The sequence below is a fragment of the Sinocyclocheilus grahami genome, unplaced genomic scaffold (assembly GCF_001515645.1).
Source record: "Sinocyclocheilus grahami isolate Dianchi unplaced genomic scaffold, SAMN03320097.WGS_v1.1 scaffold202.1, whole genome shotgun sequence".
In the NCBI taxonomy this organism is placed as follows: Eukaryota; Metazoa; Chordata; class Actinopteri; order Cypriniformes; family Cyprinidae; genus Sinocyclocheilus; species Sinocyclocheilus grahami.
The window spans coordinates 194,423-213,742 of record NW_015505381.1 but is presented as its reverse complement, the minus strand read 5'-3'; the positions used below and the strand labels follow the sequence as shown (position 1 = coordinate 213,742).

Genomic DNA, 19,320 nt, shown 5'->3' with positions numbered 1-19,320 from the left:
TCGATTATCCGGTGACGCGCTGCCAAGATGGCGACGGCCCGCTCCGCCCACTTTGAGCTCCAAAAACGCTCCTCAGAAATCTACAGGTGACGTCACGGACACTACGTCCATGTTTTTATACAGTCTATGGGTAAAACTCAACGGTTTAACTCTAGGGGAGTTGAAAAATGAGCCTATTTTCAAAAATAGTGGAGTGTTCCTTTAAGAACGTTATATTCACCAACGCCCCTGATTGGTGCATCTTTAAAAGCGCTGAGAAAAGTAACAGGAAACACATGACAATGTAATCTACTTAAGCAACATCTGGAAAATAATTTACCCCCAAATAGTGATTTAACAGCTATTTAATTGAAATTAGACAGTGAATATTTAAAAGATGCCAATTAATATTTTGAGACATTGTACTTCACCAAACAGAGACAATGATAAGTGAGCGTTTCCTTAAGAAAAACTCAATTTCCCAGCATTCCAGTCAACGTGGCGCTGGTCATGACGAAACCGTGACGTCTGAGAGTCGGCGTACTCACGTTGAACTTCATTTGCTGCAAAGTAGCTCTTGAGTGGAAACAACCAAACAAAAAGTAAACTTTAAACACTGTATTAAAAACTCTGAATATGCGCGATGTGTCAGTCACGCTTTATTTTGCGCTCAGCAGTTGAGAGATGAACACGTTTGCTCATTTTACAAATTAAACGTTTAAAGTTAAACGTAAAATATCCATCAGACGCGTTTGGTGAAGCTGAATGACTTCTCTGCAGACGACATCCAGGTCAGTGGCCGATGAGGAAGTAGCGGTCTGACTGAGACACACTGAGCTCGTGAAGGTTTGTTTATAACAGCTAGAACACATTGACCAGCACAAAGGTAAGATCGGGTCTCCAGCACATATGACTCGATTACATTTAACAGCCTTTAATTAAATGCATTCTGCAGCATATGAGCGCAGATGATTCGTGCTTTGATGTTTTGTTATATAATGCAGTGACAATCATTTTAAAGTGTTCTTTATGCGTATGCATACGGCATCATATGTTTGCACTAGTCACCTTAAGTAAACTACCCAACTGGTCATTTTATAAACGTTAACATTTAATGAAAATACCAGTATACTTTAATGTTATAAACCCATGCACCTGCAACAACTTACTTGTTCATTTGTTTTACATATTACAGTGTGTGTGTGTGTGTGTGTATTTGCACACACGAGCATTATAGTATATATATATATATATATATACACACACACACATACATGTTGGTTTTTATGGTTTATGGGGACTCTCCATAGGCGTAATGGTTTTTATACTGTACAGACCGTATATTCTATTACCCTACACCAACCCTACCCCTAAACCTACCCCTCACAGGAGACTTTCTGCATTTTTAGATAAAAAAAAAAAAACGAATTCTGAATGATTTATAAGCCTTTTGAATTACGGGGACACTCAAAATGTCCTCATAAATCACCTTCTCGTTGTAATACCTGTCATACCCATGTTATACAAACACACACATTTTTGTTATTCAAGGCTTCCTGGTAAAATCTAGGTAACCCCGTTTCCACCACAGAATAAAAATAAAATAAAATTGGGTTGTGAGATCGGAAAAGCTGCAGAAAAGTCTGAATTGCAAGAACAAACCAGAATTCTGAGATTTTTAAATATGCAAATTTGAATTCTAAGAAAAAAGTTTGAATTGCGAGATAAAAAAACTCAGAATTGCCTGAAAAAAGTTAGAATTCTAAGTTTACCCCCGGTTTCACAGACGAGGCTTAAGCATATAGTCCCAGACTAAAATGTAATTCTGAGCTGTTTTAACTGAAATGACCTTGCACTGACTGATCTTAAAACATATCAGTGCTTTTGTTTTGTCTCAAGATGCACACCAGTAATATTTTTTAAGGCATGTTAATAAAAATTACTTAATTGTCCTAATTGAACTCTGGCCTAATCCTGGCTTAGTCTAAGCCCTGTCTGTGAACCCGGGCCTATATCTCTCATTTCTTAAGGTTTCATGCAGTTCTTAGTTTATATATCTCACAATTCTTACTTTTTTCTCCGATTTTTTCCCCCATGATGGAAACCGGCTTCCCTAAAACACAGATTGTAAAATTGGCCCAATCACTGGTCTGGTCTGTCTGGTATCAGCAGTAAACACGGATCGTCCCGGCGCCGCTCAGTGCTTGTGTGCAGCAGCTGCGTCTGTGTTTACTGTTCCTGGATGGTCATAACGCTGGAGCAAATGCTGTTGCTTACTGGTGTAAAATTGATTTTCGGTCATCACAAGCACACGCTGCCATTGAGATTCAGCTTAGGACGTATGTAAAGCTGCTGGGAGTTTATGTTAGAAGGATCTTTGGGATTTGCAAGAAATTGGTATCATAAAAATACCATGGTACATTTTAGTGTACGATGTGCCATAATATTACTGTAGTGATGACAATACCATGTTATTTTGATATATACTATGGTACATGTGCCAAAAATATTGTAGTACCATAGTATCCTTTTTTTCTTTTCTTTTTTGTTGCTGTTGTTGTAAGGGATGGTACTGCCACAATACTATTTATTTATTTAAAAAAATATATAGCCTACACTAATATAAGGAGGAGTAATACAAGGGTCAAAGATGAAAAGGGGTTTTCAAGCATCAAAACAATAAGTTTAATGCAGGTTTAAATGTGTACATTTAAAAATAAAAAAGTATGCATTTAGAACGCGTCCTGCTTAATTTCATTTTTTTCTGAGTATTATGAGAAAAAGTTAGAAATGCAAGATATAAATTTGCTAAATTTGTGAGATAAACAGCCACAAAAGTTATTTGAATCATTAAAAGAGATACTTGCATCAAATGTGCTTTCGATGTATATAAAATCACTTTTGTACAATTAATTTGATGCAGACACCAAAATGGGGCGTCTCGTCTTTGACCCATATGATTTAAAAAAAAATAAATATAAACTATCATTTATGTATATATTATATACTTAACTGCTAAGTAATTAGAGGCTAGTATTGTGTAGTTATTCTAATATGTACTACATGTACATATATATGCATATATGCATGCATGCATGTATGTGTGTGTTTATACACACACACACACACACACACACACACACACAAGGTTATCTTTGCAGTCACTCTGCAGGGTGTGTTGTGTACAGTAAGTGTCACCATAGCAACACAGTGAGTAGCCTAGACCTTTGACCCTCGGGATTGAGGTGGAGCCATAATGATATCCAGCAGCACTGCTGGGCGCCGGGCTTTATGATTTATGAAACGCTGTCAGACGAGCGTTTGTGTATCAGGGACTCTGTGGTTTTACTCTGGCTCAAAGGTATTTCAGTTACTTGTATGGCTTGTTGTGAACTACTTTCTTTTAGAAAGCTGTGGACTAACAAGCACCAGTCTTGCTTATGTTTTAGGCAGGTCAGGTAATATGAAATATGTTTTATTTTAGATTGGTTGTAGTGGTGGTTTTGTGTTGATGAGGTGGGAGCTAAAATGTATGTATTTATGAAATATCTGTCATGTTTGTAAGCTGAATGTATTTGATTATTAATAATTTATTTTTATAGTATTTTATATTTTCCACAGTATATTTCATACATAAAGATAAACCAGTATACTTGTAGTCTCACTAACCCAAAAAACGTTTAATGCACTGAAAAAAGTTGTGCAGTATTTTGTGTAAACAGTTTCAAACGTAGTGACGTTCGTTCTGAGAAATTCACAACTGAATCAAACCGTTTTGTTTTGTGTGTCGGAACTGGATCCTCTCCTTTATCCTCACAGACTGGCTGTAACCATCCCATAAGACCCATCGCCATGACAACCTCAGCACCAATCAGATTCCGTGTCTTCTCTCTCAACTGCTGGTGAGATTCCTTTAGCTGAAGAAATGCAGAGTTCTCATATTCCTAAATGATATTTAACTGATCCTACTGGGAATGTTTTATAGGATTTCAGCAAAACACAAAACAAAAGCTAGATCCTTTAGAACACATTACGATACTCCACTGGATAAAAATGTCCCTGTAGAAAGTTCCAGTTGATTACACAATATCCAATATGACTATAAAATGATCATATCATACTTTTTTTAATTCTTCTTTTATGTGATATTGTACTAAAGACAAGACAAATGTTTAAAATATTGTCAGAAAAATACTTTAAATACAGGTGCATCTAAAAAAAAAAAAATAATATTGTGAAAAATAAGTGTTTTTGTAACTTATTTCAAAAAGTGAAACTTTCATATTTTCTAGATTCGTTACATGAAACATTTCAAACGTTTTTTTTGTTTTAATTTTGATGGTTAGAGCGTACAGCTCATGAAAGTCAAAAACTTTTTTTTGAGATGCACCTGTATTTTCTTAGTTAACAGCATGCTTTTTCTAAACATTATTGATATTGCCAGGGTTATTATAGTTAACTAAAACCATAAAAAGCATATTTAAATAAAAACTTAAAATAAAATCAGAAAAAAACAAATAGTATCTCAATGAAACTAAAATAACACTTTATACACTTTTTTTTAATTAAATAAATTTTTAGAGCTATTCATAATAAATAATAAATGTTTTTCATCTAATAAAAAACATAAAACAAAAAATTACTTAAACTACTGTATTTGAACATATACTGTATGTTGCAGGAATTACAGATTTGCATATGGAGATTTGGTGTTCATTAAAATATTTTAAAGAAATTTCATTTCTGTTAAAATGCATCTTGCAAAATCTTTTTATTTTCTCTTTATTTCTAGTGAAAATCTTTGCACTGAAGTTATAGTATTAACGAATAATTTGCTACAAATTATCCTTGAATGCAAGATAATAGTATAAAGGGGCGTATAAGCCAATGTAGTTTGTTGTGATTGTTTTAGGGGGATCCGATACCTCAGTAAGAACTGCAAAGAGCGGTTTGTTCTGATCGGAGACCTGCTGAGTCAGGAACAGCTTGATATAGTGTTACTACAGGAGGTAAAACACAAACTTCCACACGTACAGATGTTTAAATCCAAACATCAAATATATGGCTATTCGTATTATTTGTACTGTCACAGATATTCCACACATTGAGAGATGCCTCTTCTCTCAGTTTAAACCATTGATAATCATTGAATGAACTGTTTGAATAATAAGAAGCAAATATGTCCGTACTAGATTTTTTATTTTTTTTTTAAATACAGGTTTGTACTGTAATATTGTCATGTTTTTCTGGGGCTGTTTGTTCCAGGTCTGGTGTGAGAAAGACTTTCTGTTTTTAAAGAAGAAGCTTAGCAGCGTCTATCCGTACTCCCATTACTTTAAAAGGTCAGTCGTGATCTATAATGCATGAAAATAACAACATTTTTACTAAAGGTTCTTGAAATGCACAAACCGATATGAATGAGGGGCACAGATAAAGATGCATTTTCTCTTAAAGAAACTTCTCATCTTCAGTGGATTTATAGGGAGCGGACTGGCCGTGTTTTCCAGACATCGAATCCATGATGCCTTTCTGTACAGATACTCATTAAATGGATATCCATATATGGTCAGTCTGATCAGTTTCATGCACAAACATCCTGCTCTTCTACTTAAATATAAAAATAAAGAAAGGAAGAATAGCATTTAATTCAATAATGCAGTCTAACACAAGCATGATTGTTTCCTGTACTATATATTTGCACCATAGCACACTCTTAAATACCATATTGCTTTTATAAAATACTTACGACTATGCATAATAAAAATATGTTTTTTTTAAAACCGTATTTTATTATGCAGATCCACTATTTGTCATCCTGTGAAAAGTAAACGGTACACCCATTATAGACACAGACTGTTGTAAATAAACTCATTTTTATGCAGCATTTATTTATGTGGCCTCAGTTTCCTCTTTCAGTGTCAGAGATGTGTGGTTGCTGTGATGGCTTGTTAATGATCAATTCTTATATCAGGCTCAACATGGCGACTGGTTTGGTGGTAAAGCCGTCGGGAAGGTCTTGCTCAACATCCGTGGGCTGAAGGTTCATATATTTATCACTCATGTAAGTTCATGCAAAATGCATATATCAGTGTTATTTATATAGCATTATAGTATTTGTTATTGTTTATTATATTTGAATTTATTGTAGTATTTATTAATTATGTATCGTTAAAAAAAATTTTTGTGTGTGCTTTTTTCTTTTTCTTATTATTTAATTATTATTTTTAGCTTCTACTCTGTTACAGCAGTTTCTTCTCTTTGCAGCTGCATGCAGAATATTGCAGAGAGAAAGACTCGTATCTCCCGCACCGAGTGGTTCAAGCCTGGGAGCTGCAACAGTTCATAAGGTGCTAAACGTCTGCTATATTTAGCCATGGCTGTAGGTTTATTTTGAGCCTCATAGAGGTTTTAATTGCACAGTTCTTCAATGACAGCCTCTTTGCAAAACTGCATCAGATTGCACCAGATTCGTAAACCAGTCAGTGCTAAAAAAGTGCCGCTCAACTTTTGAGATCGCACTGAACTGGTCAATGGTTTTGTTGAAAATATCTCACAACTCTGACTTTTTTTTCTTGTAATGTTGAGTTTATATCTCACAATTATGACACTTTTTTTCTTCTTCTCAGAACTGGCTTACATATATAATGCTAACGACTGGCTGTCTTTTTCGATAAAGGCACACTAGTGCTGGAGCGGACGTGGTGATTCTGGGTGGAGATCTGAACATGCACCCAGACGATCTCGGCACCAGACTGCTGAGAAACTACACAGGACTTCAGGACAGCTTCAGTGAGACGGCGAACTTTGATGTTAGTACTGTGAGGCTGCCTGGATTCTCGTAATGACTGAGTGTGTGTAATGTAAAGTCACCTAAATTATGATTTATGACAGCCACCCTGTCATTTGTTTCAGGGATGTGAGGAGGGACACACTCATATATCTGAAAACCCATTCACAAACACAGATGGGCTTGTTCCATTTGGAGGAGGAGTCCGGATAGACTACATCCTGTTCAAGGTAAATATTAGATACTTGTCGGGTTTTCTACTGGTTGTTATTATTAAGTGGCATTTTCTGTTATTAAGCAGTGTTTTTCTAATCCTCATACTGTTGCTTATGCTCTGGTTTAGTCATTTAAACAAAAGGAACTCATCCTACAGACACGAATGACAAGAAAATTAAACAAATTAACAAAATTATTACTTCCATGTCAGATCTACTTCTCTTTAAATCAGCTTTCTTTACCTGTATGCTCATGAATGAAACAGCGCTGTTTTTCTGGCAGGGATCAGGGGAAGTGGATGTGAGCTGTGAGTCTTTGTCCACCACTAAGGGCCCTGTTCCTGGACATCCCTTCCCTTACTCTGACCACGAGGCTCTCACGGCCGAGTTCCTGTTTACACTGACTACAAAGGGAAATGGGTGCTCAAAGAGGCAATCTGGCTGTGTTTCAGGTATTTGCTCTTCAGTTTTGGGGATCTTAGAATATTAAATACACACATTTTTGCTTCAACAACAACTACAAAATCTTGCCACTAAACCAATGCTCTCTATTTTGATGCGCTTTAATAAAGTTTGAAAATTGGCTGCTTGGGTTTGCTTGCTTGTTTTTTGGATATGCAATGTGCTTTAAAGGAACAGTGCACCCAAAAAATATGAATTACTCTGTCATATTGCTCAAAACTTCTAAATAAATAAATACATACATACATGAATGAATGAATAAATGAATAATTAAATGTAAAAAAAATGGCATATTTTCAGTTTGAAACAACTTAAGGGTGAGTAAATGATGCTTTTTGAGAATTCATTTGTTTGATTCAAAATACAGCAAAAACAATAATATTGTGAAACATTGTTACAATTTCAAATAACTGTTTTCTATTTTAATATATTTTAACATCTAATTTATGCAAGGCTGAATTTTCAGCATCATTCCTCCAGTCTTCAGTGTCACATGATCCTTCAGAAATCATTCTTATATACTGATTTGCTGCTCAACAAACATTGTTTAATATTTTTTAACAACAGCTGTTTAATATTTTTATCAGAACCGTAATACAGAAAGAAAGCTGAATAGAAAGTTTAAAAGAACAGCATTTATTTGAAATTTTGTCTTTGTCACTTTTGTGTCATTATGTCACTTTAATTTAATCCATTTTAAAGGGGTCATATGATGTGATTTCAAGTTTTCCTTTCTCTTTGGAGTGTTACAAGCTGATTGTGAATAGATAAGATCCCTAAAGTTGCAAAGACTAAAGTCTCAAAACCAAAGAGATATTCTTTATCAAAGTTAAGACTCTGCCACGCCCCCCTAAAACGGCTCGTTCTAACACGCCTCAACATATCTACCTCAACATTGTTTAATATTTTTTAACAACAGCTGTTTAATATTTTTATCAGAACCGTAATACAGAAAGAAAGCTGAATAGAAAGTTTAAAAGAGCAGCATTTATTTGAAATTTTGTCTTTGTCACTTTTGTGTCATTATGTCACTTTAATTTAATCCATTTTAAAGGGGTCATATGATGCGATTTCAAGTTTTCCTTTCTCTTTGGAGTGTTACAAGCTGATTGTGAATAGATAAGATCCCTAAAGTTGCAAAGACTAAAGTCTCAAAACCAAAGAGATATTCTTTATCAAAGTTAAGACTCTGCCACGCCCCCCTAAAACGGCTCGTTCTAACACGCCTCAACATATCTACCTCACTATGTGGGAATATTTGCATAATGCTGCCCATATGTTCACGCAAAGAAAGAAGGCGTGGTTTCAGTAAGCGCAGTTAGTGTTGAAGCAGCATGTCAGGGAGACGCTGTGTGTTTCTAGGTGAAGGCAAAAGCACTTTATTTGGCCTTCCGAAAGTAGATGCATTTAAGAATCTTTAAGATCACTTACAACAGAAAAGTATTGATTTCTTTAAAGAAAATTATTTTAAAAATCTAACTGAACTCAAACATTTAAATGTTAGTGAATGGTTTTCCATTATGTCTCTGTCTTTCTTTCTCAGATAAGCTTCCTGAGCTGGTCAACACCGTCAATGAAGCTCGTACTGAAATAAAGGTGGGTCTCCACTGCGCTGAGCGCATGCGCCACACAGCAGCGCGTACAGGCATTATGGGTCTTGTCCTGTTAGTGCTTGAGCTAGCAATCGCCGCTGTCCCATTGTTTGCTCTGGGAACTGAACAGCCCTTTCCCAAAGCCTCTTTCTATCTGCTGGGGGCACTGTGCTTTGCCGTCCTCCTCTCCACACTGATGCTGTACGTCTTCTACAGCATGGAGGTGAAGGCACTGCAAGGCACTGAGGACCAGATGAGACTGGCACTAAGTAGCTTTCAAGAACAGCTTAAGGAGTCCTCCAAGGTTTTATCCTCGGACCATTTGTGAAAGCCACTAGACTGCAAGGGTTCCATTCATTTGTAGCCAGATAGTTCAACCAAATGTGACATTTGAATGGAATTAACTTTTTATAGAATTATGAAAATCACTATTTTATCATGTCTTAACTGAACACTTGCCTGGTTTTATTAACTATGCAGCTTTTTCATCGATATTGAGGGATACTTATACCTGGGAGCAAAGAAACCAGAAAATTAGACAATAAGTTAGTAAAATCATTACTTGCATGACAGATCTACTTCACTTTACTTAATTATTTCATAATGGTTCTCAACCAGGGTCACAGAATGACTTAAAATTATATATATAGAAAAAATATAATAATAATTTCCCTTATTTGAAGAGCATACAGTTTACACACACACACAACTAATATAATATAGTGTTATATATATAATAGGGGCCTTCAAATATCAAAACTCATAAAGGTTGAAAGCCACTGCTTTCGAAGAATGGACCAGTATGAATGGCATGTGACAGCTTATAATCACTTGCTAATTTGATAACAGTAATAATTTGCTAACGTTAGTAAATGGAGACCTGCTGGGCAGGTGTTTCTGTCCTTTATTTGTTAAATGTTTCCAATCATGAGTTTGTAATGTTTTGTGCATTCATTGTGAACTGAATGGCTAACAGTTAAGGTTATGTCCATAATAAGACCATTTTGGGAAACCAGAAGAAACCTCATATCTTCAGTTATTTTCAGTTACTGTTTGAGAAAGTCAAGCGGAGAAGAATAAAGCCATACCGTGTACTGTAACTACTATTAGATTGTTTGGTCAAACCACTCCATTACTGTGTATCTTCCTTTTGTTTAACCTGTCAACAACCTCATGTCTCTCTAATGTAACAGTTTATTACATAACTGTACCTTTTATAAAAAGAATAAACAATGCATATCAATTTTTCAGCAATCTAGTGTTTTTATTTAGTTTTAATGTGATCTACTTACCACAAGGGTGCAGTATTGGTCAAGTATTATGAGAATCTTTAGTAACTTGAAAAATTGTTCATGGTAGCTGTTATTACACAAATATACAGTATACTGTCAGTTGCTACATTTAGTAGATATTAGAGCTAGTTCAGTTTTTGAAAATAACGTTTGACGTCCTTCTCAAAATGTACATCTATGAACATGGTAAACTAGTGATATTTGATAGAGATACAGATATTATTGTATATATAACTTGAGTACTCCCAGTAAAATAGTTTTTTAATTGTGTGGTTATTTGTTCGAACTTAAGAAGCGCAAGAAGAGAAAGTTACCTCTCCTCCTCTTTGTTCCTTCAGAATAGGACAAAGCCAAATACTTTCCCATTCGCCGTCTTAAAGAGTATACGCTGTCATTTACTGTTGACGTGTTCTAACATCAGTGATGACACATCGTGGAGTGGGACCTGCCCATGCAGATGACTCTGGGTGTGGCAGGATCCGCTGTCTGCACATGTGTTTTTACTGATGCAGTCTGCTCTGCTAATGAGTCCTCACCTTAGTCATGGAGGTTCTCAGCAGTCGTGCTCATGCATGGCCTCGGGGCTGCACTTAAAAGGCCTTTCTTCATAAGAAAACAATGTCTTAAATTAATAGGTAGACAAACATGAATAGTTTTTTAATTGTGTGGTTATTTGTCCTTATTACTCCTCCTCTTTGTTCCTTCAGAATAGGACAAAGCCAAATACTTTCCCATTCGCCGTCTTAAAGAGTATACGCTGTCATTTACTGTTGACGTGTTCTAACATCAGTGATGACACATCGTGGAGTGGGACCTGCCCATGCAGATGACTCTGGGTGTGGCAGGATCCGCTGTCTGCACATGTGTTTTTACTGATGCAGTCTGCTCTGCTAATGAGTCCTCACCTTAGTCATGGAGGTTCTCAGCAGTCGTGCTCATGCATGGCCTCGGGGCTGCACTTAAAAGGCCTTTCTTCATAAGAAAACAATGTCTTAAATTAATAGGTAGACAAACATGTTTATACTATCAGCAGTGCTAGTGAAACACTAAAAGTAAATGCTAAAAGTGAAATGGCACTTGAGAGTTCATTTGGGGTTGCTCCGATTGCTTCAACCCTCTGTAGACGCCCTTTCTGATGGGTTGCAGTTCTCCTGCAACAACTGGATTTGCAGCTTTTCCCCTAGTAACTCATCTGAGGTATTGTTGAGGGAATACTAGAGGGATAGTACAAAAATGCATACAATTATATTGTTGAATGAAAACGTATATTGTGTAAATGCATATGAATTATATTAGTATAAAAAAATAAAACATTGAAAAATATATTAACAATTTAACTTTTTTCAATTTTGATGCAAATCAGCTTTTTTTATTTTTTCAAATAAATGTAAACATTTTTGATACTGAGATATTTAATCAATTTAATTTGTCGAATATGGTAAAGCTGTGACCAAGTGTAGTATAGTTGTTGTTGCCACATGCTTATGGTCATATATACTGCACAATAAATTGATATAAATCCATGTTTTACCTTGATTTTGCTTATATGCAGTATTAAATACATGCATAATTTTATTGAGCTATTTTAAATAAAAATGATACATAACAAAAATGTTATTAGTCATATTGATATTAAATTAATATTTATTTTAATTGTATAACTTAATTAAACTGCTAAAATACTCTAGATGTAAACTGTAATCATATTTCTTGTGTCCCCTATAACTATTGTTTTTAATCTAACAATATACAGTTCTTTTGGAATAACTTCTGGAATTTCATCATACGTATGTGCATCATTATTATATTTATCTTAAATACTATACATTTTGTTCATTTTTTTCATCTGTGTAGCGGATTAGCTCATGGGGAAATATGAATAATTAACCATAACTAGTTATAATTAATTATTCATATTTTAGATCCACTGTAGATATTTAGCTGACCACTCAGGGTCAACTGTCTTGTCAATTCTAAGAACGTTAATTTCCTGGTTAAGGGAAATAACTTTCTTACTGTACAATTCTATAAACTTGTAACGTAAATCTGCGTATTAATGCATGCGAAACTGCTTAAATGTGTTTTTAGTTTTAGCTAGGCTAACCATCAAATAATATAGTATAAAATAATATTTTCGGATGTTTTTCAAGAAAGATGTGCCTAATTTGAGTGCTTTTGGAGTTGTTTTACTCCGCCATAAATAACTTCTTGATAAACAGCTCCTCGTTATTTGTTTACTGGTAGAATATTTACATATTGAAGGTTAAAATCCGGTCTCTTGATTTAAATTTTTAAATTTTTAATTGTATTATTATTATTTTTTGTCCCAAGAGAACAAAAGAATTGATACAAGAAATGTGGAATTGTTTGATGGAGTTGATTTCTAATATAAACTCTTTTTATTAATAGGTCAACCACCAGAGGAAATTTAATAGTGTAAAAAGTGAACAATTTCTTTTTCTAAAAAAATCACTTTCATTTTAAACACAGGTATTTGGTTTCATTCAGTCATATCATGTAATGTATTTGCCTTTATAAAACTAGTCAGTCATATTTAATCATTTCTTGGACTTGAATAAAACCAGTAAACTTGGAAGTAAATTATACATGTTAAAAATGCATTGATTCTATAAACTCTTATTATTTATGGATAAATCACTATATGTAAGAAATTCAATACTGTGATGAAAAGTGAAAATGAGCCGTTTCTTTTTCTAAAAATCACTTTTATTTTAAACCAAGGTATTTGGTTTCATTCAGTCACTAGGCCTGTCATGATAACAACTTTTTGATGTGCGATATATTGCCCCAGAAATAATTGCGATAAGCGATATTATTCTCATTTTAAAGACCATTTTATGCCACTGAATATATAATCATAATGTAACAGCATAATAATGCAAGAAGGCCTACACGCTTCCAAATGACAACCAATTTTAATTTTTAAGAATATTTAGATCATCAAAATATTAGATACCTTAAAAAACCTGAATAAATAGCAAATAAACATTTTCTAACAAAAAGTGCAAAGTAACAAGAAGGGAAAAAAAGAAAAATGCACAAGGATGGCAAGACCATAAATAAGACCATATCTGCAGATGAAACTTTTTTGTAAAATCATTTTTTACATTTGAACTAGCAACTCATGACTACACCACGTTATGTACGAGAAGCTGCAAAAGACACAGACGCAAGTGGAATGTACAAAACATGGTGACATTAATTTTTAAGTAAATATAATGGGTGATATATTGCGTCACCAAAAATTGAGGTCATGTACATGTATTGCGCGATAAGTCGATATATTGATTATTGCAACAGGCCTATCAGTCATGTTAAATATTGTCTTTGCCTTTATATAACTAGTTAATTTAGAAGTACATTACACATAACAAATAGTCCATGATTTCTAATATAAACTCTAATTGTTAATGGATAAACCACTAGCCAATTCAATACTGTAAAAAGTGAAAATGTGCGCTTTCTTTTTCTAAAAAAAAATCTCTTTTGTTGTAAACCAAGCTATTTGGTTTTATTCAGTCATATTAAATCATTTCTTTGACTTGGATTAAGCCATAATAAAGTGTTTTTTCAGACTGTGACTGTGATCTCTCATTTTGTTATAGACCACAGAAGTACCAACGAAGAGTTAACCTCTGTAAAATACGTACCTTACTGTATTACATGAGGATAGTTGTATGTTTTATATTTTTGTTTTCATAATTCAAAATGTCCCTGAATGCATATTTTATTTGTCATGTGTCATAATTCAATTGCAGGCCCTGAAAGTGACTGTGTGTTTTACGACTTCAAGTTTTCTCCCGGCGTGTCTCTCAGCGGACCCTCGTTCAGCAGAGGAGGAACCATGACAAATGGGGTAAATGTCATCGATTATTTATATCTAAACATTTATTTGTTCCATATGCACTCTGCATGTGTTCGCACATATGTCTTTGCACATCTTCAGGTGCGTGTAAATTAATTCTGCATCTCAGTTTCCCACGGTTGGTGGGTAAAGCACATTTTTTCATTATTCATCTTTCAGGATAACAATGGAAACCTGAAATGTCAAACGGTCTTTAGCTTGTAACTAATAACCTGGTTACACATATATTTTTCTGAATTCGAAATGCTATTCTTATAAAAACAACAATAGTTAATAGGCACATCAATCCATCAAAGACGTCAGTGGATGAAAAGCAGTTACTACCTTCACCTAATTTTACATAGTCTGTAGTGTGTCCATATAGTCCTATGTGTTCACTTTTATACTACTTGCATTGAAAAAACCTTTAATTTGCGACTTGCTCACTTTTTCTATATAGAGTTGTGCAAGAAATAAAAGAAAAAGGCTAAATGAAACCACTCCTCTCCTTCACTTTTTCTGACTCATCCCAGTGTTGTATTACCAAACGGCCTGCATGGTTTCTAGGTATTCTGCCAGTGCCAACCCTTCTTTACATTTGGGTGTATCTGCTGGAATCTTAATGCCGTCTGTGTTTTAAATGCCTTGTGCATTGTGTTACTTAATTCATGTTGTTTTAAGTGCATAAAAACGTTTTATTATTGAATTATTCACGGATATACTTGTATACAAATCATTCAGTTATTTTCTCACAAACGGCACACTGTTGCTTCATAGTTTGACTAGACGTAGAGCTACTTTGCTTGCATTTGAATTCATGGACATGCCCATAGTTATACTTTCGGCTAACACTCTTGTTCAGGCAAAACAGTGGCAGGGATTAAATTAAAATGATGGGTTCAGAGTCGTTCTCAGTGTATAATTTTAAGATTAGGACTAGAGTATACACAGTATGATAGCACTCGTTACAAATGCTTTATTTTTGCATTATAAATTAACATTTGCGTTGCATTTCTTTCCATTACAAATGATGAAATCAGCATGAAAATTAAAGTGAAAAATCAAACTCTCTATCTCCAGACTATGCAGATGTATGGTGTTTTCCGTGTATAATAATAAAATTATGACTAAAATCTGAGAGTACTAGTTAAATGCTCTATTGTGCATTTAATTATAAATTCAAATTAGCATTTTTTTTTTTTTGCATTAATTTTTGCATTTCGATTTTTTTTTAGTTACAAATTATGATCTCAGCATTAACATCTAAGTTAAAAAAATTGACTTGTTTCTGCGTCCAGACTATGCAGACTATACAAATGAAAACGTTGGATTCAGAGTTGTCTATGATGTTTTCAGTGTATAGATTAGGCCTAATGTCTGATAGCACTAGTTAAATGCTCTGTATTGCTTTTAATTATACATTTCAATTTGCCTTTTGTTGCTGTTACGTCCTCAACATAACATAGAGGCGGAGGCAAGCACAGGCTCGTTTTAACAGGGGATATTTATTATTAAGTTAATTTAACAAAGGAGAGAGAGAATAAATCATAAAGAAACTGCCGATCCCTCGCCTGGTTCTCCCCGAGTTGCCAGCAAAATTCCCGCAACTGCTTTCAGTCAAAACAGTATTTATGCTGCTCGTCTCATCCGGCACACAAGTGTTTGAAATTGGCACCTAATGAACGAAGACAAACAAGAACTTTCGACCACTAGGGGGCAGCCGTATAAATACAAGCCAATACTTGTGAACAAAAATCAAAATTACATGCATATGTAACAGTTGCATTCAGATTTTTTATTAGAAATTGTAATATCAAAATGAAAATTTGTAAAAAATGTACTTGTCTCTATGACCAGACTATGATTTTTTTCTAGGTATAATTATAAGATTAGGACTAAAGTATACACAGCCTGATAACACTTGCTAAAATGCTTTATTTTAAATTAAATTAAATTAAATTAAAATTTGCATTATTTATTTATTTGCATTTAGATTTTTGAAAATGACAAATTATGAAAATAGCGTGAAAAATGCTTGTTTCTTTGTCCAAACAATAAAATGTTTGGGTTCTCTAAGTGTATAAGTTCAGGCCTATAAGTGTTTTCAGTGTATAATTGCAGGATCAAGACTAAAGGATGCACAGTCTTGATGGCACTAGTTAAAATGTTCTATTTTGCATTTAATTATATATTAAAATGTAACATTTAATGATTTTTTTGCATTTAGATTTTTTAATGCCAAATTATGATATCAGCATAAGTGAAAAGGTTCATTTGTTTCTGTGTCCAGACTATGCAAAGGCAAGGCTTTGTGCTCCAGTCCACCAACTCCCGCAGCTCCAGCGGTCAGCGGGTGACCAGTGACTCCGGCAAGTTCGATCGGCCCTTCTACAGCGCTACCAGCATCCTCCCTGCCCAAACCCGGACCAATAACCAACTGTACAGCTACAACACCACCCACAGCGCTCCAGACCTGGGCTTCCAGTCAACCGGCAACGTCGGCGCTGCCAATCTACGCACCCAAACCAGCCGACAGATCCTCACCAGAGTGCCAAACACTCAACCTGCCCAGGCTTACGGAAATGGCAATGTGCCCAGAATGCCTAACCGCAATCAGGCCAGCACCATGCAACGGACCGTGAGACGCCCGTCTTCCCTGCAATCCAACGGAGAGTCCAGGGTGTCCATGATCAGGACCGGACAGGCCAAGGACATCTCTGGGTGAGTTTTGTAGTGTTACGATTATGTTGTGATGATCTGTGACCGGTCTCTCACTCACTCGTTTGTCGATAGGATGAACGCAGAGAAGCTTATGGCCGATATGACGATGCAAGACGCGGTCGACTGTCTGTTCAGCACGGATGAGAGCTACCAGCTGTGTGGAGCCGCTTACATCCAGCACAGCACCTTCACCGATGACAAGGCCAAGCAAGAGGTCTGGACCATAAATTACCTTGGTTTTACTATGCTTTTTAGGCATATACTGTAGAAATGATTTGTTTTTTTTTTGGACATTTACCATGGTATTCACATGGTATTACTTGAAATATATTTGATCACTAACATAGTATTTGAATTACAGTATACACCATCTAATAACATCATGGTATTACCATGGTATTTCTATAGTATATTTTTATGAGAATACCATGGTACAGTATCTTTGGATTGACAAAAAAGTACCATTTTATAAAACACCAAAGGGTACCATGGTATTACCGTGTTTTTTAGACATTGAAATAATGCTTTTTTTATTAACATGGTATTCCTTTAAATATATTAGAGTACTGTATAAATACTGTAGTATTTGAATTATATACAAAAGTCCTGAATGAATGACTGATCAATATACTACAATTGTGTTTCCACAGTATATTTTTATGACAATACCATGGTAAATTTTCTATGGATTGCCAAAAATTTACCATACTATTACCATGGTTTTTCTGGTATTGCCATGTTTTATAGAAGTTATGTTTTTTGGACATTTACTATGGTATTAAAGGGGTCATATGATGCGATTTCAAGTTTTCCTTTCTCTTTAGAGTGTTACAAGCTGTTCATGAATGGATACGATCCCTAAAGTTGCAAAGACTAAAGTCTCAAAACCAAAGAGATATTCTTTATAAAAGTTCAGACTCGTCCATGCCCTCCTAAAACGCCTCGTTTAAACACGCCCCCACATGTCTACATCACAGCGTGGAAAGATTTGCATAACACCTCCCAAAATTCACACAAAGAAAGAAGGTGTAACTTTGATTCTCACTGTATTATTGTTGTTGCCGCCGCCATGTCGTGAAGACGCTGTGTCTTCCAAAAGAGGACACGACTAGAAATCAGTGGTTAAGTTGTATTTACAACACTGTTCCAGAACAGTTCAACCCAAATATTCAGATGTGTGCAGCGCATTTTACGGAGGACGAGGACTGTTTCATGGGAGAGTAGCCTACAATGCAGGTTTTCTGACAAATAATGCTGACTCACGGCCTGTAAGTATGTTTTCATATTTAAAGAATTTGCCACTGACGATTCAAACGCGAGTTTTGAGCAGTGTAGAGTAGCACTTGTTGTTTGTCGTTTCACCGATCACAAATACAGATATGGTTTTATGTTTATGTTATGTAAAAAGACAGTATAAGTCATTATAATCAGTAATTATGTCCCCACTGGATGCAACAAATGCCTCGTTTATAATGGGTTTTATTGGTTTTGTCTCGTTGCACCGGGACAGGGCATCACAGTATGGTAGGGGCATAACATTTCCGTCACACGCTTGAGGTATTCGGCCAAACACAACGCACTGGATAGCTGGCCAATCAGAGCACACCTCACTTTTCAAAACGATGAGCTTTGTAAAAATCGACGCGTTTCAGAAAGGCGGGGCATAGAGAAGAAACAATAATGTACAGTATGCGGAAAACTTTTTTTTTTTACCTTAAACCACATAAACCCATTTCTTTACACCAAATAATGTTATTTTTTAGCAACGTCATATGACCCCTTTAACATGGTAGTCTTTTACATTTTGAATTATACATTGCCGTTCTGTTTTTTTTTTTTTTTGCATATTTGTCACACTTAAAAGATTCAGATCATCAAACAAATTTTAATGTTACACAAAGATATTCCGAGTAAATACAAAATGCAGTTTTTAAATAATTATTTTATTTATTAAGGGGAAAAAGCTGTCCAAACCTGCCTGGCCCTACGTGAAAAAGTAATTGCCCCCTAAATCTAATAACTGGTTGTGCCACCCTTTGCAGCAACAGCTGCAACCAAGCGTTTGCGATAACTGGCAATGAGTCTTTCACATCGCTGTGGAGGAATTTTGGCCCACTCTTCTTTGCAGAATTGTTTAATTCAGCCATATTGGAGGGTTTTCGAGCATGAATGGACTGTTTAAGGTCATGCCACTGCATTTCAATCGGATTTAAGTCTGGACTTAGACTTGGCCACTCCAAAACTTTGATTTTGTTTTTCTTGAGCCATTCACTTGCTGGTGTGTTTGGGATCATTGTCCTGCTGCATAACCCAAGTGCGCTTGAGCTTGAGGTCACAAACTCACAAACTGGCATTCTCCTTCAGGATTTACTGATAGAGCGCAGAATTCATGCTTCCATCAATTATA

The 19,320-nt window shown here is 35.2% G+C and overlaps 1 protein-coding gene across 3 annotated transcripts; it reads left to right on the top strand.

The window, feature by feature from the left end:
• Positions 1-492: 492 nt before the first annotated feature.
• smpd2b (sphingomyelin phosphodiesterase 2b) lies at positions 493-9,649 on the top strand. Of its 3 annotated transcripts, none has more exons than XM_016285790.1 (11): positions 493-770; positions 3,799-3,881; positions 4,892-4,988; positions 5,245-5,321; positions 5,451-5,544; positions 5,951-6,040; positions 6,244-6,326; positions 6,656-6,788; positions 6,892-6,996; positions 7,265-7,433; positions 8,987-9,649. In XM_016285790.1, exons 2-11 carry the CDS (start codon positions 3,832-3,834, stop codon positions 9,361-9,363), a joined length of 1,275 nt encoding a protein of 424 aa, XP_016141276.1. In that variant the 5' UTR covers positions 493-770; positions 3,799-3,831; the 3' UTR covers positions 9,364-9,649. The 3 variants fall into 3 exon arrangements, with proteins under 3 accessions (XP_016141276.1, XP_016141277.1, XP_016141275.1); XM_016285791.1 differs by having other exon boundaries at positions 493-825; XM_016285789.1 differs by having other exon boundaries at positions 493-865.
• Positions 9,650-19,320: the final 9,671 nt, after the last annotated feature.

Bases quoted from the DNA above. Each gene is read 5' to 3' on its own strand.
- smpd2b (XM_016285790.1), top strand. From the start codon at position 3,832: ATGACAACCTCAGCACCAATCAGATTCCGTGTCTTCTCTCTCAACTGC. The intron at 5,322-5,450 runs GTCAGTCGTGAT...TCTCATCTTCAG, and splicing joins TACTCCCATTACTTTAAAAG to TGGATTTATAGGGAGCGGAC. The intron at 6,997-7,264 runs GTAAATATTAGA...TTTTTCTGGCAG, and splicing joins TAGACTACATCCTGTTCAAG to GGATCAGGGGAAGTGGATGT.